At 46.4% G+C, this 22738-nt stretch overlaps 1 protein-coding gene, 1 non-coding gene and 1 pseudogene across 2 annotated transcripts; 1 reads left to right on the top strand and 2 right to left on the bottom strand.

Annotated features, from left to right (window-relative positions):
- The first annotated feature begins 7621 nt into the window (after positions 1-7621).
- Positions 7622-7732, top strand: LOC142862313 (small nucleolar RNA SNORA68). The gene has a single exon (XR_012913379.1). It is a non-coding gene; the product is annotated as a small nucleolar RNA SNORA68 (small nucleolar RNA).
- A 2636-nt stretch (positions 7733-10368) lies between these two features.
- On the bottom strand, positions 10369-10462 carry LOC142862287 (uncharacterized; annotated as a pseudogene).
- Positions 10463-14992: 4530 nt separating this feature from the next.
- On the bottom strand, positions 14993-17978 carry LOC105872185 (large ribosomal subunit protein eL29-like). The gene is made up of 3 exons (XM_075993949.1): positions 17876-17978; positions 16367-16370; positions 14993-15373 (listed from the first exon to the last, which is right to left on the bottom strand). Exons 1-3 carry the CDS (start codon positions 17968-17970, stop codon positions 14993-14995), a joined length of 480 nt encoding a protein of 159 aa, XP_075850064.1. The 5' UTR covers positions 17971-17978.
- Positions 17979-22738: the final 4760 nt, after the last annotated feature.

Raw genomic sequence — 22738 nt, 5'->3', positions numbered from 1 at the left:
AACCAGCCAGAGCAAGAGCGAGATCCCATGTCTACTATAAATAGAAAGAAATTAATTGGCCAACTAATATATACAGAAAAAATTAGCCGGGCATGGTGGCGCATGCCTGTAGTCCCAGCTACTTGGGAGGCTGAGGCAGGAGGATTGCTTGAGCCCAGGAGTGTGAGGTTGCTGTGAGCTAGGCTGACCCCACGGCACTCACTCTAGCCTGGGCAACAAAGCAAGACCCTGTCTCAAGTAAAATAATAATAATAATAATTTATGGCCAGGCGCAATGGCTTACACCTATAATCCTAGCACTCTGGGAGGCTGAGGCGGTCGGATTGCTCAAGGTCAGGAGTTCGAAACCAGCCTGAGCAAGAGCGAGACCCGTCTCTACTGAAAATAGAAGCAAATTAATTGGCCAACTAAAAATATATAGAAAAAATTAGCTGCGCCTGGTAGCACATGCCTGTAGGCTGAGACAGGAGGATCGCTTGAGCCCAGGAGTTTGAGGTTGCTGTGAGCTAGGCTGACACCACAGCACTACAGTCCTGGCAACAGAGTGAGACTCTTTCTCAAAAAAAAAAAAATTTACTATAGTCATGCATTGGCTCATGGAGGATGTCTTAAATACAAATACAGAGTAAGTTCAACACTGTTGAACTTCAGTAGATTACACTTGTTTGGGTACAACCACAGCCGCATTCACCTCTCCCCGTATCTTGGGCTGGACACAGCACCCTCTGTTGTAATAGAATCAAGATAACAGAGTCAGAGCAATTAGTGGTAGCCCACCATTTGGCCAGCAGCATTAGTAGTCTCTGTTTGGTAATATCTATTCCGTGGAGATGGATGTAACCAATAAAGTTGGGGGAAAGAGTCGCTGGCTCACAAATCCCAGGTAATCACATTAAGAGATCCAGCCTGCTCTGCCTAATGTTATTACTTTCTCCCTGCGGAAAGAAAGAATATGACACTCTGGGGGACTAAAGTTTATTGTTTACGCAGTCAATCAACATTTATTGAGCACCCACAGTGTGCAGAGCTAGTATCAGACCAGGATTTAAAAGTAGAAGACAAGTTCTGAGGATCTACAAGATTAATGAAGACATTCTCTCTGTTCCCAGGGAACTCCCAAACTGCAGCGGGGGGGGGGGGGGGGGGGGTGTCTCAGGTTTCAGGCATCTCTGGATCTGATGGGGAAAAGTAGAAAAACACCCATAAAAGCAATTTAAGGATAAAAAGATAAGGAAAGTCATCCTGCAAATTAAGGACATAAGGGCCATGGGACCTCAATGTTAATTAAGGTGTTTTCAAAGCCCTTTGGAAGACGCAGAAGGACCAACATGGCAGACAGACATCGTGTATTCTGTCTGAGGTTGAGGTTCTCTGCAGGGAGAGGGATAAATGAGGAAAGAGAAACAGGCCCAGAATGCAAAGGACTTTTAAACGAAAATTCTAGAATATAGATAATCAGTTTCTGTTCTGAAAGAGAACACAATCTAGTTGAGTCACATCTAACAAGCTCATTTGAGCTAACAAGGGGATCTCTCTGTACTGTTTCTTACAACTGCACGTGAATCTACCATTATTTCAAAACTTTTAATTTTTTATTTTTTTTAAAAAAGAACAGCTTCAAAGAACATGTTGAGATGAGGGAATTACAACCATCTGTGTGAGGTGAGAGCGTAGTGCAGACGTCCTCAAACTACAGCCCAAGGGCCACATGCCGATATTTTTGCCTGTTTGTTTTTTTACTTCAAAATAAGATATGTACAGTGTGCATAGGAATTTGTTCATAGTTTTTTTAAAACTATAGTCCAGCCCTCCAACAGTCTGAGGGACAGTGAACTGGCCCTTGTTTAAACAGTTGGAGGAGCGCTGGTATAGTGTTTCTGGTGGGGCACAGTCAGAGAAGAGGCTCTATCCCAAGATTTTAGGGGACAGTTCGTTCTCTCAGTGGCTGTTGGTATTCCTTGACTTGTGGCATCACTCCAAAGTCTGCTTCCACGGTTGCAATGCCTGCCTCTTCTTGGTGTGTGTTCTCTGTGAGTATCTCTTGTAAGGACACCTGTCACTGGATTTAGGGACTGCCTGGATGATCCAGGATAAGCTTTATCTCCCAAGATCCTTAACTTAATCACATCTTTTGTCATATAAAGCAATAAAACTCTTTAGCCATATAAAGAGTATAATATCAATTATATAATATAATTATTCCATATAATAAATACAATATAATAAAATAATCACAAGTTCTGGAGATCTCTTTCGAGGGGCCACCACATTCAACCCACTCTAGCAAGGTAGGAGAGGACAGTTGATTACTAGGATTCTGACCCAGGCAACCAAGATAGACAACAGAGAAGGAAAGGGAGTCCTGAAAGAAGGAGGTTCAAGTTTCAAGCATGTTGAATTTGAGGGGCTTGTCAGGATAGTCAGTAGGCAGTGACATAAATGTTTCAGCAAAGAGCTGGGTTGGAGCTGCAAGTTCTTCCTGGCAGGGATGGTATAGCTGAAGCCAGAGGAGTGGATGTGCTAACCTGGAGAAAGCAGGTAGGGTGGGCTGAGGACAGAGCCTGAATAGCACCAGTCTTGGGGGTTGGGCAGGGTCCAGAAGTTGTCCAAGAAAGGAAGAAAATCCAGGAGAAAAATAGCAGCCTGAAAGCCAAGCAAGAAAACAGGCTCAGTGTCTGGGCATGGTGGCTCATGCCTGTAATCCTAGCACTCTGGGAGGCAGGGTCAGGAGGATCACTTAAGCTCAGGCGTTCAAGACCAGCCTGAGAAAGATACAGACCCCATCTCTACTAAAAACAGAAAAAAATTAGCCAGGCATGGTGGTGCAAGCCTGTATTCCCAGCTTCTTGGGAGTCTGAGGCAGGAGCATCACTTGAGCCCAGGAGTTTGAGGTTGCTGTGAGCTAGGCTGATGCCACGGCACTCTAGCCCGGAAGACAGAGGGAGACTCTGTCTAAAAACAAAAAGAACATAGACTCAGAAAATGAGTCCAGTAAAGTCATACTAATAGGGTAGGGCTGAAAAGAAACCTTTGATTTTAGGAGCTTAATGCTAACTTGCAGATAAGCTTGTTTTCTTTTGAAAAATATATTCCCATTAAAGAACCCTTGAAGCCGGGCGCGGTGGCTCACGCCTGTAATCCTAGCACTCTGGGAGGCTGAGGTGGGCGGATTGCTAGAGGTCAGGAGTTCGAAACCAGCCTGAGTAAGAGGGAGACCCCGTCTCTACTGTAAATAGAAAGAAATTAATTGGCCAACTAATATATATAGAAAAAATTAGCCGGGCATGGTGGCACATGCCTGTAGTCCCAGCTACTCGGGAGGCTGAGGCAGGAGGATTGCTTGAGCCCAGGAGTTTGAGGTTGCTGTGAGCTAGGCTGACGCCATGGCACTCACTCTAGCCTGGGCAACAAGCGAGACTCTGTCTCAAAAAAAAAACAAAACAAAACAAAAAAACACTTGAAATGCATAAAGTAGAAAATTAAAATCAAGTACAGTTACATCAACTAAATACAATCACTAGCATTTCTATCCAGTTGTTTCTATGTATAGGTGAGCTTTCAAACAAAAAGGAATATATGTGTGCATGCCTGCCTTGATTTCCAACACAGGCATCCTTCTTTAAATCCAAGGATCTGACTCCAGTTAGGGAGACTGAGTGCTGGCCCTGGGAAAGCATGTGGGAACACGGTGGGTGACCTCTGGACCCAGGCACCTTCTGGCACCTCCTCCCACTGAAGCAGCTGCACCGGTTTGGGCTGTGCAAACACCAGGCACTTTTCACTGGGTCAATATTTCACATCCGTTGTCAGGGTCTAATCCATCTTCAACATCTGCTTCCTGGGATGTTGTTCTCTGCCCTGCCACCTGTGACCCCTCTTGGTCTTTTCTCCAAAAAGAATCTCTGTGAGCTCCCTGGGGCTTTCTCTACCTTGATGCTGCTTGGTGCTTATCTTTTTACCTTCTGTAAACCCTCTAATCTTTACCTGAGCCGATAATCTCCCTCATATACAGGGAGAAAGCCCTTCTGCCTGGAAGCCTTCCCTGGCTCCTGAACACACAGGGGCCTGGTAAACGCTGTGACTTCCCATTGAATTCCGTGATCCTTGCCTGCCAGTGGACCCAGAACATGTTCTGACCCCGTGTCCTGCTCCCCACCTTTGCTTCCTGACTGCTGCTTCCTGCTGACAGCCTGCAGGAGCCCTGGGGACACACATTCATTTGAATAACATCCCAAAATAGACCTGGAAGAGAAAACCAGTGCAAATAATGTGGCAAAATATATGCAAGGGATAACTAGAAATTGTTTTTAAAATTGGTGCTTTTGCTCCTCACTGTTGGCTAGACAAGGCGACCAAGTGCATTTCGTTAGAAATGTGCCTGTCTTGTTACTCTAATCGGCTCCCAAGAACAGGGACAGGCTCTGTTCTCTGTTCCTTTCCTTCAGTGCAAATCTCTGCCTCAAGATTCCTCATTTATTATACTATTCAAACCCAACATGTGTTGAGTGCTTACTCTAAGTAAGTGCCGTGATTAACCCTTTCATAGACGAGGGAGCCGAGACTGAGTGAGGGTAAGGACCTGACAAAGGTTGCACAGCTGCAGGAGGCCAGGCTGGACCAGGGTTTGGGTTTTTAACACCAAACTGTTTGGGGAAACAGCAAACCCAGCTGCCACTGAGTGGGAGGGTGAGTGTGGAGCCCAAGGCTAACTTCCTCCCACCCAGCATTGCTATCCTCTCTGCAATAAAGTTCACAGTCCAGGAAATTCCCAGCAAGTGACAGTGACTCAAACTTTCCCAAAGATAAGAATTGCCAGGCCAGAGCCTCGCTCACCACTTGCTATCCCTTCAGCTGACTCTCAGTAACACTTTGCTGGTAGCCTGGCCATGCAGCTTATCTTCAGGCCAAGACAAATCCCCCGAAAGAGGTCCTAGGGACCAGCCGGACCATCCCCCATTGTGGGGGAACCCATCCTACTGCTTCACCCAAGTGCACCTCCCTCCCTCCCTCTCTTCCTTCCTTCCCTCCTTCCTTATGGGAGTTTCTGCAGTTCAGCTCCCGCTCAGCCAAAGAGAAGCAAGTGTTAATGGTAAGCAGTTGGGAGATTTGGGTCAGGGCCCCAGGAGTTACCTTTAAAACAGAAATTAACTCAGGTCCAAGAAACAACTATAAATGAGGATCTTGGACAGGTAGGCACTCACCTCCCGGTTATAAACTCCTGGCAACGCCAGACAGCATCTGAAGGTGTTTATCGACTGCTATGATTCAGGAAGCCAACGGACCTGCCCATGAGCAGAGCATCTCGTCCAGGCTCCTGCCTCCAGAAATGACCACCCCTGAGATAAAAACCTCTCTTGAGGAAAAACTGAAAAGAAGCTTTTACAATCTGCTCAGAGCTTCACACCTTTATTGTTGGGAAATTCCTCCTATAGCCAACTTTAGTCCCTGTTAATACATCCTGAGTGATGGAATTAGTTTTGCTGTTGTTCCACATCTGTTATATAATATTTCCATTTCCTTTATGGTTTTTTTCTTTTCTTGAGACAGAGTCTCACTCTGTTGCCCCAGCTAGAGTGCTGTAGTGTCTGTCTAGCTCACAGCAACCTTAAACTCCTGGGCTCAAGCGATCCTCCTGCCTCAGCCTCCCGAGTAGCTGGGACTATAGGCATGCGCCACTATGCCCGGCTAATTTTTCTATTTTTGGTAGAGACGGGGTCTCCCTCTTGCTCAGGCTGGTCTTGAACTCCTGAGCTCAAAGGATCTGCCTGCCTCACCCTCCCAGAGTGCTAGGATTACAGGCGTGAACCACCCGTGCCCAACTATATCATTTTTTTCTGAGTGAACTTTTTTTATTATGGTAAGAACACTTACTATGAGATCTAACCTCTTAAAATTTTAAGTGTAGTATCTCCCTCTTATTTGGATAAAGTAATAGGCATTGAGCACTTGTAAACACTGTGTGAAGCACTTTATCTTTCTTTCTTTTTTATTTGAGACAGAGTCTCACTCTGTAGCCTGGACTAGAGTGCTGTGGCGTCAGCCTAGCTCATAGCAACCTCAAACTCCTGGGCTCAAGCGATCCTTCTGCCTCAGCCTCCCCAGTAGCTGGAACTACAGGCATGTGCCACCACGCCCGGCTAATTTTTTCTATATATTTTTAGCTGGCCAATGAATTTCTTTCTATTTTTAGTAGAGACGGGGTCTCCCTCTTGCTCAGGCTGGTTTTAAACTCCTGACCTTGAGCGATCCTCCCGCCTCGGCCTCCCAGAGTGCTAGGATTACAGGCATGAGCCACGGCGCCCCGCCAACACTTTATCTTTGATCATTTTAATCCCCACAACAAAATAGTAATCATTAATGTATGAATAGTTAACAATTCCAGGGCCCTGCGCAGTGGCTCACACCTGTAACCCAAGTACCCTGGTAGGCCGAGGCAGGAGGATCTCTTAAGGTCAGGAGTTCGAGACCAGCCTGAGCAAGAGTAAGACACCGTCTCTACTAAAAAATACAAAAAAAAAAAAATTCGTCAGGCAACTAAAAATAGAAAAATCAGCCGGACATGGTGGCATATGCCTGTAGTCCCAGCTACTCAAGAGGCTTGAGGTAGGAGGATCGCTTGAGCCCAGGAGTTTGAGGTTGCTGTGAGCTAGGGTGACGCCACGGCACTCTAGCTAGGGCAACAGAGTGAGACTCTTTCTCAAAAAAAAAAAAAAAAAACCACAATAAAGGTATTATTAATATCCCCAGGTCCCAGAGCTTGTCAACTCCAGAGCCCAGCTGGACTATGGCCCCTCTATCTCTCCGCCCAACTACCCACTCACCTATCTATCCACCTATCCACCTATCCGGGCTGCCATGGTAGGGGAAAAAGCACGTGGGCAGAGGCTGGGCAAGCCAAGCATGATGTGAGACTGCCCTCTGGGGATTGCTCCAGGAAGGTGCAGGTGGGGAGCTCCCTAGTCTTCCAGGCTGAGCTCAACCCCACCACTCATTTATTACATTTATTAAGCACCTATACCTACCTATACCCGGCACCAGGTACATAGAGCACATTGTCGTCCTGCAGGAGGCCGCTCTATTGTCTCAGAGCTGCAAACACATAGACACATGGTTACAGTTCGCGACGACTGCTGGAACAGATGTGTGCACTGAGTTCCATGGGACCACTGAGGAGAAAGGAATGAGTCTGGGGCAACAGGGGAGGTCATCACAGGGAAGGTAACATTCAAACTGAATCTTGAAGGATGTGTAAGAGCTTGCCAGGAAGTGACGGGATGGAAAGGCATTCTGGGCAGAGGGAACAGCACTGTAGAAGTGTGGGCTTGTTGGGGGCCAGTAAGAGGTATGGCAAAGCTGGAGCATGTGTAGTTACCCACCAGTCAAGATCCAGCTAGAGAGGCAGGTGGAGCCAGATGGTGGGAACATGAGTCAGGCACAATAGTGTGCACCTGTAGTCCCAGCTACTCGGGAGGCTCAGGCGGAAGAATCACTCGAGGCCAGGAGTTCAAGACCTTAATGCACTATAATTGCGCCTGTGAGTAGCCACCGCATTCTAGCCTGGAAAACACAGTCAGACCCCTGTCTCTTTATTAAAAAAGAAAAAAAAAAAAAAACAGGACATGTAGCACCTAAACCCAAGAATCGCTGTTTCTTATAGCAGTGGTTTAAACAGAGGTGCCAACAGCACTTTTGGGGGCGGTTGTCATGCCCCTCCAAGTGAATTTGGAGGTCAGTGCTTGCTGGAGCCAGAGGCTTCAGACACCTAGTCCCCCTGTCAGCCCCAAGTTGGGGCCCCCAGGCTATTGCTGTGCCTGACAAGTTGTGCCAGGTCACTGGGCAGGCAGTCGGTGGAGGTTTGTCCGGTTCCCAGCCTGCGCAGTCACCCTGCCCCTCCCCCTTTCTACAGACCCAGGCACAGGCACCCGGACCGGAGTCCACTTGGCCCGGGTCACGAAGGGGGAGGAGACTGCTGCCAGCAAGTGCTGCAGGCCACAGCCGAGCAGTTCCACGACTCCAAGATCAAGTTGGATCCTACCGGATCCTGCTCGGCCAGCTCAAGCCACGCGTCACCACCAAGAGGCCCGACACCTTCTAGGTGCAGGGCCCTCCAGCCCTGCCCAAATAAACTTCAAAAACACCAAAAACAAAACAAAAAAAGGCACAGGACGTGTTGCTCTGGCCAGAACTCTGTACCAAACAAGAGGCCCGATCCAGCCACACAGAGTCCCAGTGCCGGGGGAGTGAGGCAGACACAGGACTCGGACAGCAGACACTGAGGCGCAGCAGCTGTCTCAGCTGAAGGCAGCAGTGCTGAGGAGGTGGGGGCTTTCTGGCGGAAGCAGGGCTGGGACGAAGGAGCAGAGCACACGGAAGAGTTGGGAGGGCTTCCAGAACACCTCTGTCCTCTGTGCTCCTGCCTCCCTGACCATCCCCTACTCAGCCTCGACTTTCCTGCCTGGGCAGGAATCCTGGCTTCACTGTCAACTTGCTTCAAGGCTTTGAGTAAGTCCCTCAATGACACATCCTCCAAGGGGAATATAATGGTAGCACCCACATATCAAGGTTGTTTGAGGATTAAATGAGGTAAAGCATGGAAAAAACAACTCGATGCCTGGCACATAGAAGTTCAATAAATGTTAGCAAGTTCCCCATGATTCCCTTTTTTTTTGGATACAGGGTCTTGCTCTGTCACCCAAGCTGAAGTGCAGTGGCATCATCATAGCTCACAGCAACCTCAAACTCCTGGGCTTAAGAGATCCTCCTGCCTCAGCCTCTCTAGTAGCTGGGACTACACAGGCGAGCACCACCACACCTGGCAGACTTTTAAATTTTTTGTAAAGATGGGGTCTCGCTTCGCTATGCTGCCAAGGATGGTCTCGAACTTCTAGGCTCAAGAGATCCTCTTGCCTCAGCCTCCCGGCACACTGGGATTACAGGTATGAGCCCCTGCGCACAGCCTAGTTTATTTATTTTTAAATAAGCTAAACTTGACTTGGATTCTGTTACGTACAACCAAAGAGCCCTGAAGGACACAGAAATCAGCAGCTAGAGTAGAGTTCATATAATGAAACTTGAAGGAAACTGTGGACTTGGCTGAGCCAGGGAGAGGTGTGTGAGGGAGGAGTGTGTGACAATAAGGGCAGCTGGCGGTCCTTGCTCTGTGACAGTGCAGCAGTTGGTTAAGCTCTTCCCTGATGTCTTATGGCGTTCAGTCCATGTGTCCACTGAGACCAAGGCTTTGGGTGATTTTATAGCAAAACAGAGTATAAGGTGCAGGCAGAGACAGGCTGTTAACCAGCACTGGTCCAGCTGACAAAAGGTAGTAAATCCAAGAGCTATGCAATTGAGATTGTCACAGTCCTGATCAAGAAATTAGGCTCTCATCATACTAAATGGTGGGTCCAGAGGCTTTGATTCTCCATACCTCCTCCACACACAAGACTGAAGTGATAGTATTGATTAGAAAACCGTCAGATCTCAGCTGTTGCAATGAAGGTATTGATTCAGTCACTCAACAGGTATTTACTGAGCGAGCGCCGGCTCCGTGCCAGACACTGTTCTAAGCATAGTGAACAAAACAGTCAAAGATCCCTGCCCTGGAGGAGCTGAGACTGTAGAAGAGATGAAGATGATAAATGGTAAACATAACACATGATTGCATTTGTTTGTTATAGTTAGAGTGAGAGTTAGGAGGTGTCAAGTACCCTGGAGGATATAATAAAGCAGGGTAAGAAGTTCAGGGAGAGCCGGGAAGACGCGATTTTAAATAGGGGGGTCGGGCAGGCCTCATGGAACAGGCAAGATTTGAGCAAGACAAGAAAGAAACCAGGTAGTGAGCCCCGTGGATGTAAAGGGGACGAGCAAGAACAAGCCTGGGGTGTTCAAGCCACAGCCAAAAGGCCAGTGGAGCTGGACAGTTGAAAGAGAGGAGGTCAGAGAGGTAGCGGGGCACCAAGTGGTGTAGGGTTTAACCACTTCGGTCCGGCGCTCACCGCGAAGCCTCCCCACGGCCGGCGCTCACGGTCCGCGCGACAGTGTGTGCTGTGCATCACAACGAATCCGTTTTGCTCTTGTGTGATGAAGAAAGCTTTAAAGCACTGAAAGCTTGTTTTACTTTACAGGCAGCTTTATTCATAATGTAAATCAGAATAGGTAACATATACATATATGTTTTCATTATGTTATTTTAAATGTTCACAATTTTATTTTGATAAATGAAAAATTAGAAAAGTCATATCACGGCTGTCGGCTAAAGTCGCTGTGCGCGTTCATCTGTGGCTGTCGACTATAGTCCACGCTGGTACCGAAGTGGTTAAGGACTTGGACTCTCAGAGAAGCGGGAAGACACTGCAGGATTTTGAGCAGAGGAGTAATGTGATGTCTGTCTGTCTTTTTTTCAGTGGCCATGCTAATCTTCTATGTATCCTTCCAATTTTAGTTCATGTACTGCCGAAGGGAGCACATCCTGTACTTATCTCTTAAAAGGATCTCTCCGGCTGCTGAGCTGAGGAGAGATGATAAGGAAGTGAAAGTAGGGCTGGCCTTAGGTTTCTGCAGTAATCAGATGAGAAAATGAAAGGGGCTCAGGCCAGAGCAATAGCCCTGGAGCTGTAGATAAATGATCTGGTCCTAGAGGTATTTTGAAGGCAGAACCAGCATGGTTTCTTGGATTGAACAACGTTTGGTGTAAGAGAAGTGAGCTTTTTAAAATAACAAACAAACAAAAACAAACAAACCCCAACAACTACAAAATACTCACCCAAACCTCAGGTCTCTGCTCCAAAGTATCTCCCATTGAGCTCCCTCTGCTGGACAAGTATGAAATTGCTTTTCCTTTTATATTAATAAAAATCCACAGACAACTGTGGAATGCAACAAGGTGCAGGGTTAACCTTCCAAAATGAATTAGAGGAGAGAGGCTTCCATTAGGCACCTCCACCTCCACTATTCCCCATCCATATATATCCTGAGGCTAAGGCCCTTAACTGGTGAGGAACTGGGATTTGTGAGCAGAGCCCCCTGGCCTGGAAATTATCAAAGAAACATAAGATTCTTGGTTTGGGCTTTTTAGCAGAGGTCCCCCAAATGAAACACTCAATCCACCAGATTTCTTAGGAATTATAACACCAGAAAAAAATATATAATGCTGGCAAACAGAGGCCTGGGATTGTCTTAAGCCAATGTTAAAGGAAGACTAAGCCTCAAATACACATACAAAGGGTACCAACTCCTGGACAAATGGCCAAGTACCATGTTTCCCCCAAAATAAGACAGGGTCTTATATTTATTTTTCCTCAAGAAGACACTCTAGGGCTTATTTTCAGGGGATGTGTTATTTTTTTTAAGTACAGTACAATAATCTACATTTATTCAAATATAGTTAAGTCGTCTTCTTCTGGAACATCATCATAACCCTCCAAACCCCAGATTCCATCCTGAATTTCTTACAACTCTATTTCCTTTAGAACCATTGGCTCCAATCTCTCATGTCGAGCAATAGAGCTGTCATGGGGCAGATGAGAAGGGCTGCTGGTCTTTACGGCTCCACGACGAAATGCATGGGTTGTGCAGATCCACTGCGTAGCCACGCCCGTCACTAGGTCTTATTTTCGGGGTAGGGCTTATATTGCGCAAATGCTTAGAAATCCTGCAAGGGCTTATTTTATGGGTAGGTCTTATTTTGAGGGAAACATGGTATGGTACTTTCCTAGAGGCATCCCTTTTCTTTCTTTCTTTTTTTTTTTTTTTTGAGACAGAGTCTCATTCTGTTGTCCTGGCTAGAGTGCTGTGGTGTTAGCCTAGCTCACAGCAACCTCAAACTCTTGGGCTCAAGCAATCCTTCTGTCTCAGCCTCCCGAGTAGCTGGAACTACAAGCATGTGCCACTATGCCCAGCTAATTTTTTCTATATATTTTTAGTTGGCTAATTAATTTCTTTCTATTTTTAGTAGAGATGGGGTCTTACTCTTGCTCAAGCTGATTTCAAACTCCTGACCTTGAGCAATCCTCTCGCCTCGGCCTCCCAGAGTGCTAGGATTACAGGCCTGAGCCACCATGCCCAACCGGCATCCCTTTTCTTAATAGTAGTTATTGTGATCGTCCTCTCTTTTTCTTTCTTTCTTTTCTTTTTTTTTTTTTTTTTTTGTCTTCTTTATTAATTCCATTTTACAGATTTTTTTTTTGAGACAAGGTCTTACTCTGTTGCTCAGGCTGCAGTACAGTGGCATGATCACAGCTCGCTGTGTTAGGGCGTAAAGTCCATAAACGGATGAGAAAGAATTCTCAGACAGTGACTAGGATATACAGAAGTAAAAGTTTATTTATTTCCCTGAGAAAGAAAGGAAGGAAGAGTGAAAGAGAGAGAGGGGGGAAAGAAATGTTAGGTGGTCAGAAAGGTTGCTCTGTGTTTTTAAAGAGTAAAAATGGCTTTTTTTTTCTTTGCTTCAGCCAGCTGATGACGAAAGTGGCTGCAAGATGTCAGAGGGTTCTTTATTTTTCTTTTTTTCTGTAAGGCTGGGTTATCTGAGTCCTTGAAATCTGTTTTTTTGGCAGGAACTGAGGCAGAAAGTTGGAGCAGGGAGCTCACATCCTTGCTGTCCACTTAGGGCTCTTCAAGACTGAGGAAGAACTCAGAGATAACAAGTTAGGCCACATGTGTTTTAATTAAACAAAAGGTAGTTGTGTTATAAGTTTATTTCTCTTACTTTCTGTTTGATCGTTTATTTTTCTCTGTTAGTTAGGTTATTAGTGAGGCCACCTTTTATTACCCCCCCCAATTTGGTAAAAAAAAAAAATTATTTAATGAACTCAAAATCTGGCAAATACGGGCAGAGGTCTCACCTTCTGTAGTTGCTTCCTGTGGACATGGAGGTTGAAATGCCCTTACCTGAGCTGAGTTCATTTGGGTTATAAAGAGTGAGGGGTTTGGTAACTGACAGCCTTGAAAGTAAGGTTGGAGGCAGAATGGGGGTTTCACTGAAGAGAAACAGGTAGAGCTTAAATTCGGCTTTGTATGAATGTTGCCACATAACGAGAATGCAGGATCCCAAAATGAGAGCTAAAAGCAACACCACTGGAGGCCCTAATAAAGGAGTTACCCAAGAGACCCACAGCCACACATTGGATTTAAAATCCCACCAGTCAAATCCACCAGAAGTTCCTTGTTCATGAATTGTATTAGTTCTTTTTAGAATGTCTTAACTATTAGTTTATATTTTCTCTGACTGGTTGACAAAGAAACAGCAATCTTCTCCTAGCATAGCACATGTACCTCTACGATTAGCAGTTAAGAGATCAAGAGCTCACTTATTTTGCAAAATAACTCCTGCCAGGCAATTTATTTGTTGCTGTAATATAATAATTTGTTGGGCTGAGTCCATGGCTGTTTGGCTTATTTCTAAAGACAATCTTTGTGCTGTAAATATTAAATTAAGGAAGTCAGTGGTGTCAGTAGCAAGCCCTGCTATCACTCCAATTATTGTATACCATAGCATACTATCATTAAAGCTCACAGTTCTGAAGTGTTTTGTCGGGTGAATTGGAGTCTGGCATCTGAGATGGGCTGGCAGGGGTGGTTCAGCGGAGTCTCAGGAGTTCGTGGTGGGTGCAGGAAGGCTCCTCTGGTGGATCTATAGATTTGCACCACAAGAGATGAATCCAGGATGGAATTCCCAGAAGTTTAGCTGCCATAGGAGTGGTAAGAATTACTTGAGGCTGGGCGTGGTTGCTCACGCCTGTAACCCTAGTGTAAGGTTTTTTGGCGGCGGCGAAAAGAAAAGACAGACACAGAGAGAGAAAGAGTGGGGGCCAAACCACGTGGCTGTATTATACACTCATGGACGAGGTTCTGGGGTCCCAAGAGAGGGGGCCCCCAGAAGTTGCCGCTGTTTGAAGGGGCTGAGGCCTTTTATACCCTTTGGGCCTGGCTAGGGACTTTTGGAGGGAAGAGCTGGGGATTTTAGGAGGGGCTGGAGGTATCTGTGGAATCCAAGAGCCAAAACGTTCTTATCCAGGTGGACATCTGGGTGTGGTTCCTCTCAGTGGGGCCTGGCAGTTTTGTCCTTGGCGGGTCTGGTCTCATGAGCCTTTTCTTTTTGATCTAGGGAAAGGAGGGGGCCGCCACCAGCCTTATACATAGCACTCTGGGAGGCTGATGCGGGAGGATCACTCAAGGTCAGGGGTTCAAAACCAGCCTGAGCAAGAGCAAGACCCCATCTCTACTAAAAATAGAAAGAAATTAGCTGTACAACTGAAAATATATAGAAAAAATTAGTCGGGCATGGTGGCGCATGCCTGTAGTCCCAGCTACTCGGGAGGCTGAGGCAGGAGGATTGCTTGAGCCCAGGAGTGCGAGGTTGCTGTGAGCCAGGCTGATGCCACGGCACTCTAGCCCGGGCATCAGAGCGAGACTCTGTCTCAAAAAAAAAAGGAATTACTTGAAAAGGGCCCTACAGGAGGATTGTAAAAGGCCTGTGTGTTCTGGAAAATCTTCGTAAGACAGTCTCTAGGCTGTAAGTGTTGAGGTCCCTTTAAATTCAAAGGTTGAGGTTGAGGAAGGCGTGGTCTGCATATTCCCTAAGAAACTGCAGGATCAGCTCAACTGCTGGCAAGTAAGCACTGAGAGGGCGTGGGGAAGTCACGTGGGTATAAATCTCTTTCCCCAAAGTTTAGTTTTAATGAGTTCTTAGTGTTTACATTGTTGCTAGAACTAGTTGTTTCAAGTGACCTTGAATTTTTGATAACATAGACACAGACAGCTTTATCTTAACACCTGTAACTTAGCAACCACAGCTTCAGCAGGCAAAAGATAGACACTTTAACAAACTTTTCATTTTAACTCTATAGTGGCAGATGGACCCTTTGAGTTCTGAACTTTTTTTTTTTAATCCTACCTCAGGTTTATTCGTACAAATAGTACAGGAGGACGCCAGCCCCATGCAACAGCAGCCCAGGGGTCACACTCCTTCTGTCCTCGTGTTGGCAGACAGAGGCCTCTACTCTGGAGCCTTCGCGGGGGCCTGGGCACCTTTGGGAGCCTGAGCTGGAGCTGGAACTGAAGCTGGTGCTGCAGCTGAAGCCGTGGACTGGGCCTTGGTTTGAACTTTGGCCTTTGGTGGGCAGAGCCTGAGACCCTTGGCACTGGGCTCACGAGCACACTTCCCAAGCTTGGGGTGGGCAGTGTTGGCAAGGTGACTGAGCTTGCGGTTCATGCCCTTTAGGATCGTAGCCTTAACCTCCTTGGGCTTTATGAGGGCCTTGATAGCTTCAGCACGTGCACTCATGGCCTTGGCATTGTTGCCCTGCATCTTCTTCAGGCCCTTCTTGTTGTGCTTCTTGGCAAAGCGCATGTTCCTCAGGACCTTGGGGTTCACCCCCTTAAGAGATTCGTATGGGCCGGGCGTGGTGGCTCACGCCTGTAATCCTAGCACTCTGGGAGGCCGAGGCGGGCGGATTGCTTGAGGTCAGGAGTTTGAAACCAGCCTAAGCGAGACCCCGTCTCTACTATAAATAGAAAGAAATTAATTGGCCAACTAATATATATAGAAAAAATTAGCCAGGCATGGTGGCTCGTGCCTGTAGTCCCAGCTACTTGGGAGGCTGAGGCAGGAGGATTGCTTGAGCCCAGGAGATTGAGGTTGTTGTGAGCTAGGCTGACGCCACGGCACTCACTCTAGCCTGGGCAACAAAGTGAGACTCTGTCTCGAAAAAAAAAAAAAAAAAAGATTCATATCGAAGGCGACTTCCCCAAGGAGGGCTCCCTGGATATCACACAGAGCGGTGACAACAACCCGCTTCTAGAAGCCCAGCTTCTCCAACATCACTTGCTGCAAGCCCACTTCCAACCGAGGTTCCATCCTCTTCCCACCGTCGTCATCGCAAACCTGCTCCTGTCCATACATTTGCAGGTACAACACCATGGATCCACCACACCCGAGTAAAGCGAGCTGAGACGGACAACGCGACCTGACCTTGAACAGCGAGACCAGACCCACAAAACCCGCTAAAACTCCAACTCAGACGACAACCTGCCAGACCAAACTCCGCCGAGACGGACAGGAAAGGGAAAAGCTGAATGGGACTGCTGACGTTGACTCGAATCATTGTTGGACTGCTTGCTGACCATCCTTTTGGGACTGGGACTCTGGGCTGTGGCTCCAAAAGACTGGACTAAACTGCAAAGATGTGCCCTGGTTGCCTTTTATTTTGGCTATATAGGACGTTTGTGGGTTGCCCCAGAAAATAAGTTCCTGTAATCTGACCTTATCCAAACATTGTACCACCTGTGCCCCGGAGGGATTGTTCCTCCTCTGTGGAGCCACCGCCTACCTACGCCTACCCAGCCACTGGACAGGCTCTTGCATGTCCACTTTCCTTACCCCAGATGTCTCTGTCTTTCAGGAGGAGGAGTTAGTGTTCCGGTTAAGCCAACCCCAGAGCAAACGTGCCCTACTAGCCTCATTGCTCATAGGAGGAGGGATAGCAGCCAGCATAGAAACAGGAACCGCCGGCCTGGGGACCTCATTAGGTTTGTACTACAAGCTATCCCGAGAACTTAACAGACATGGGACAGATAGCAGATTCCTTGTTATCCCTCCAGAGCCAGCTAGACTCACTGGTGGCGGTCGCGCTGCAAAATAGGCGGGCACTCCATCTCCTCACTGCAGAAAAGGGGGGAACTTGTGTATTCTTGGAAAAGAGTGCTGTTACTATGTAAATCAGTCAGGGGTCGTCACTGCCCAATAAGGAAACTGAAAGAGAGGCTTCGAAAGAGAAAAAGCAAAAACAGACTCAGGATGGGGCCTTGATCTGGGACAATGGACCTCTTACTTCCTTTGGCAAGACCACTGATAACAATCTTCCTCTTGGTAACTATAGGCCCATGCCTACTCAGCACCCTAATAAAGTTTATAGAGACAACAGTAACTCAGAGGGCCCCAGCCCATATAATGGCCCTATGGGGCTATCACCCCTTAAGTAGTAATCCCTTAGAAGTTGATGCTCCTGTCTAGAAGTAAAAGAAGCATCGAAAGGGGGGAATGTCAGGGTGTTCCACCAAAACTTGCCAGCTTAGCTTATCCCGCTCCTAAATTGAGCAGCTACTAATATGCATAGCTGATGAGGTGATTTGGGGTCATACTTCTTTTTTTTTTTTTGAGACAGAGTCTCACTTTGTTGCCCAGGCTAGAGTGAGTGCTGTGGCATCAGCCTAGCTCACAGCAACCTCAAACTCCTGGGCTCAAGGAATCCTCCTGCCTCAGCCTCCCAAGTAGCTGGGACTACAGGCATGTGCCACCATGCCCGGCTAATTTTTTCTATATATATTAGTTGGCCAATTAATTTCTTTTTATTTATAGTAGAGACGGGGTCTCACTCTTGCTCAGGCTGATTTCAAACTCCTGACCTCGAGCAATCTGCCCACCTCGGCCTCCCAGAGTGCTAGGATTACAGGCTTGAGCCACCACGCCTGGCCTTGGGTCATACTTCTGATTGGTTGACTACCATGTAAATGAAGTAACTTTTGGGACATACTTCTGATTGGCTGACTACTATGTAAATGAGGTGACTTTTGGGACATACTTCTGATTGGCTGACTACTATGTAAATGAGCTGACTTTTGGGACATATTTCTGATTGGCTACTATGTAAATGAGGTGACTTTTGGGACATACTTCTGATTAGCTGACTACTATGTAAATGAGCTGACTTTTGTGAAAACTTGTGATTGGCTAACTGTAACCCCCAAAAAGTATAAAACTAAAAGCAAAAAAAACCGAGAAATGGGCACTCAGAGTTTTGGTGACAGATATGCCTCTCTGAGCCTACCATCGTAATAAAGCTGACACTCCAACTAAAAAAAAAAAAAAAACACAAAAAACAAAGATTCGTATCTTTGTGATAGGGGTTTCTTGATGCCATTTCTGTGCCACTTTTGGGACTGGTTGTGTGTGGTGTGGTTCTTGGACTTGGCCATGTCTACACTGTAACCCGAGGCTGCCAAAGAGCCTGGGACCAGAAGTTGAGTTCTGAGCTTTTGATGTATTTTGCCCATTAGTTTAAACATGTGTACAAGAACAGAAATTTAAGAAGTTTCAAGCATAAGTCCCATAACTGAGAACAGGAAATTTTGCTGTTTTAACCAGAAATAAAAATTATAGCCAACTTGATCACATACAAAATTCTTTTTTGTTGTTGTTGCTCAGGCTAGAGTGAGTGCCGTGGCGTCAGCCTAGCTCACAGCAACCTCAAACTCCTGGGCTCAAGCAATCCTGCTGCCTCAGCCTCCCGAGTAGCTGGGACTACAGGCATGCGCCACCATGCCCGGCTAATTTTTTGTGTATATATTTTAGTTGGTCAATTCGTTTCTTTCTATTTTTAGTAGAGGCAGGGTCTCACTCAGGCTGGTTTTAAACTCCTGACCTTGAGGAATCCACCTGGCTCGGCCTGGCAGAGTGCTAGAATTACAGGCGTGAGCCACCACGCCCGGCCTACAAAATTCTTTCATAAATTCCCCTCCATGAATTCCATCACAACCTACATAGACCATCTGTGACATGTTTGGATTTTCTGTTTTTGTCCCAATTTTTCCTTTTTTAAAGTACCAGTTACTTTAGGACAAAAATTTACTATAGAGGATCCATTCTATACAAAAGTATTTCTGGCCAGGCGTGGTGGCTCACACCTGTAATCCTACTCTGGGAGGCCGAGGCGGGGTAGGATAGCTCGAGGTCAGGAGTTCGAAACCAGACTGAGCAAAAGCGAGACTCTGTCTCTACTATAAAAAGAAAGAAATTAATTGGCCAACAAATATATATAGAAAAAATTAGCCGGGCATGGTGGCACATGCCTGTAGTCCCAGCTACTTGGGAGGCTGAGGCAGCAGGATTGCTTGAGCCCAGGAGTTTGAGGTTGCTGTGAGCTAGGCTGATGCCACGGCACTTACTCTAGCCTGGGCAACAAAGCAAGACTCTGTCTCAAAATAAAAACAGTATTTCCTTTTCTTTTTTACCTTCCTTATTAAAAATATGTCCTTATATTTTAAACTTTTTTCACATCTCTTTCTCTCCTACTTACTGGTTTCTCTACCTTGTTTTTGTTTTTTTCCTATAAGCACAGAGTTAGGACTTTAGACCTAGATAAAGGGAACAAGAAGGTTGTATGTAAAGTCTCAGTTAAGTTTTTTTCAAGAGCCTGAGAAAGGAAACCTGTGGGGTTGAAGGACTTAGGTGTCTAACTTAACCACAATATCTTCCCAGTTTGGGGTAATTGGGAAGTATTCAAAGGAGTAAACAAAGACCTGACCTCCCAGCGAGCAGAGGAGCTATGGAGTACACAGGGGGCTTGTATTTTATTTTTCACTCTGACCATGGACATAGGAGAGGGAAATAGAGGTCTTGAAAATTCAGGAAGAGCAGAGGAAGTGGTCCTAGTGTTGATTAAAGTCAATTTGCTCACCTGTGACAGAGAGAGTTACCTAAGGCTCAGCCAACCCAGTATGGCAAAGTTGAGCTTGTTCCAAAGCCAGGGTCTGTCCATCAGACTGAAGTAGTCCTACAGGATCCACGGGTGTGGAGGATGCCAGCTCATGGGGGCTCCCCACTCCAGAGGGTGAATACAGTCCCTAGGTCCCCTGTTTCAAGGAGAGAGCACTCTCTCCTCCAGTGTCCCTCCCTTTTGTAGAGAGTGCACAGTACTCCCTGGGGCATTTCTTACTCCAGAGACCCGGAATCATAGTGGAGGCAGAGCTCAGTTCCTGGAGAAAAGCGTGGTCTCCTGGTGTCTTCTTGCCTGAGCCCCTGGGGTATCTTTGTCTCTGAAAAATTTCTCCCACAGTGGTCGCCACCATTTGAAAAGCTTCCTTCTGCTCCCAGAGCCTGCTGCCAGCCCCACTGCCCTCCTTCTCTCTCCCCTCTTCATCTTGGTTATGAAAGGCCTTGAAGCCCAGGTCTAAAAGCTCCTCTGTGGAGTCTGAGGCCCCTTTTCAAGCTTTTGGAATTTACACTGAATATTGGGGACCAACTGGGAGATGAAGTGCATTGTCAGGATGGATTGTCCCTCCTGAGTGTCAGGATCTAAGTAGTCAAGCGTACAGTCATGAAAGGAAAAGGACTGGATTTTTATACTGGCTCTGAGTAATTTACAATGTCTTCTGACCCCATGGCCTCCCAAAGAGGGAGTTGGTGTACAGGTGGGAAGCTTGGCTGGTCTTGGCAAGTGCGGCTAGGCAAGAATGGTGAAGACAGAGAAGAAAGAGGAAGAGGAACAGGGGAGCTGAAAAAGAAACCTTATCTGAAAAGTGAAGACAGTGAGAGATGCAGGAGTAAGAAGTAACATGTGGCAGGCACAGTGAAGATGAGGATATCTTGCAAGTTTAAGGAAGCCTGAACATGAAAAACTTTAGACCTCCTTGCCATGCCAGTGGCAACAGAAGGTCGAGTGGCAGAATACCATTATCATTAAGGGATCCATGCTCGGGCCAAATTTTATTTAACACAATGTTGCCCATGATGACAACTATGAAAGAGAAAAGGACATTTCGAGGATAATCATATATTGAAAACAGAAGAAGTCTGAGGGGATGACCCTGATGAACTATGGAATTCTGACCAGACATCAGATGTCCCTGAAGTCTGAGTCAGACCATGACCTGGAGATCTGGCCAAAAAACGGTGTCCCCGAGTTCTGACTCAGACCTGGATCTAGTGATCTTCCCTCAAAGCCAGGCATCCCCTTGAAACCCTGGGGAAGTGATTAGGAAGTGTCCTTCCCTGCCACCCTCCTGAGTGGTAGGCCCAATGCTAGATTTTCCTTTGACCAAACCAGAAAGCTACCACTCTCCTCCTTGTGCATATGTGCATATGACCATTCCCAGAGTTTCTGGAGACCAAGAGACTTACCAAATTCTGAATGACAGCACTGAAACTGAAGCCCTGGGAGTCGTACAGCAGAGGAGGGAGCAGTCTCAAGGCAGAAGCCAAGAAGTAAGCTCCTCATACAGAGGCAGACAATGACTCAGTTTCCCCGTGACATGACTTCCCCATGCTGGCCACCAAATGTTAGCGTGAGAAGTCCATACACAGGTGAAAAAAAAATTCTCAGAAAGTGATTAGGATATACAGAAGTAAAGGTTTATTTATTTTCCTGAGAAATAAAGAAAGATAGAGAGAAAGAGAGAGAGAGTAAAGAAATGTTGGGTGGTGAGGAAAGTTGCTTGGTGCTTTTAAAGGGTAAAAATGGCTTTTTTCCCTCTGCTTCAGCAGACTGATAACAAAAGAGGCTATAGGATGTCAGGAAGTTCTTTATTTCTTTTTCTTTTTTGTGAGGCTGAGTTATCTGAATCCTTGAAATCTGTTTCTTTTGGCAGGAACTGAAGCAGCGAGTTGGAGCAGGGAGATGGTGCCCCTGCTGTCTGCTTCGAGCTCTTCAAGGCTGAGGAAGAACTCAGAGATAAAAAGTTAGGCCACATGTGTTTTAATTAGACAAAGGGTAGGTGTGATGTGAGTTTATTTCTCTTACTTTCTGTCTGACAGTTTACTTTTCTCTGTTAGATAGGTTATTAATAAGAGCACCTTTCACGCTGCAACCTCCAACTCCCAGGTTCAAGTGATCCTCGAGGCTCAGCCCAGTAGCTGTGACTACAGGCCCGTGCCACGATGTCCAGCTGATTTTTTATTTATTTTTTTTTTTTGTAAAGACAAGTCTCACTATGTTGCCAAGGATGGTCAGTGATCCTCCCACCCTGGCCTCCTGGGATTACAGGTGTGAGCCACTGTGCTTCCTTTTTCTTCTTTCCCACTACTGTGTATGAGTAGTGATTAATGGTAGGTATTGCTGATCACAATTAAAACTGGGAAATTGTTATGGTAACATATAAGGAAATGTAATTGAAAACTGATGCTAAATGTGTGCATGGACATTTAAGAATATTTTGTGTTAGGAAAAATTTAGCCAATCGATAAAATAAGATGAACATGTCTTGGTCAGCAAAATGCTGGGGGATGCAAAACTGATTTTAAAAAATCTTGGGCTCAAGGAATCCTCCCACTGCAGCCTCCCAAGTAGCTGGGACCACAGGCATGTACCACTATGCCCAGCTAATTTTTAAAATATTTCTTTTAGAGATGAGGTCTCACTATGTTGACCAGGCTGGCCTCAAGTGATCCTCCTACCTCAGTCTCCCAAAGTGCTGGGATTACAGGTGTCAGCCACTGTGCCCAGTCCCTCTCTTATGGTTTTGTTTTGTTTTGTTTTGTTTTGTTTTGAGACAATCTCCCTCTGTTGCCCGGGCTCTGTGCCCTGGTGTCAGCCTAGCTCACAGCAACCTCAAACTCCTGGGCTCAAGCGATCCTCCTGCCTCAGCCTCCCGAGTAGCTGACACTACAGGCATGCGCCACCATGCCTGGCTAATTTTTTCTATTTTTGGTAGAGACAGTCTCACTCTTGCTCAGGCTGGTCTCAAACTCCTAAGCTCACATGACCTACCCACCTCGGCCTCCCAGAGTGCTAGGATTACAGGCATGAGCCACCACGCCTGGTCCTCTCTTGTGGTTTTTGAAAGATAGTTTTACAAGACACAGAATTCTTGGATGATAGTCCTTTTCTTTCAACACATTGAATATGTCATTCACTCTGGCCTCCATAGTCAGTGAGAATAGCTAGTGTGCGATCAGCTGTTAATCTTATTGAAGATCCCTTGTCCATGTTGAGTCGATTACCTTTTGCTGCTTTCAAGATTTTCTCTT

The sequence above is a fragment of the Microcebus murinus genome, chromosome 18, assembly GCF_040939455.1.
Source record: "Microcebus murinus isolate Inina chromosome 18, M.murinus_Inina_mat1.0, whole genome shotgun sequence".
NCBI classification, from domain to species: Eukaryota; Metazoa; Chordata; class Mammalia; order Primates; family Cheirogaleidae; genus Microcebus; species Microcebus murinus.
This window is presented reverse-complemented; position numbering and strand designations above follow the sequence as displayed.

Coding starts and splice junctions, on each gene's coding strand:
- LOC105872185 (XM_075993949.1), bottom strand. CDS start 17,970: ATGGCCAAGTCCAAGAACCACACCACACACAACCAGTCCCAAAAGTGG.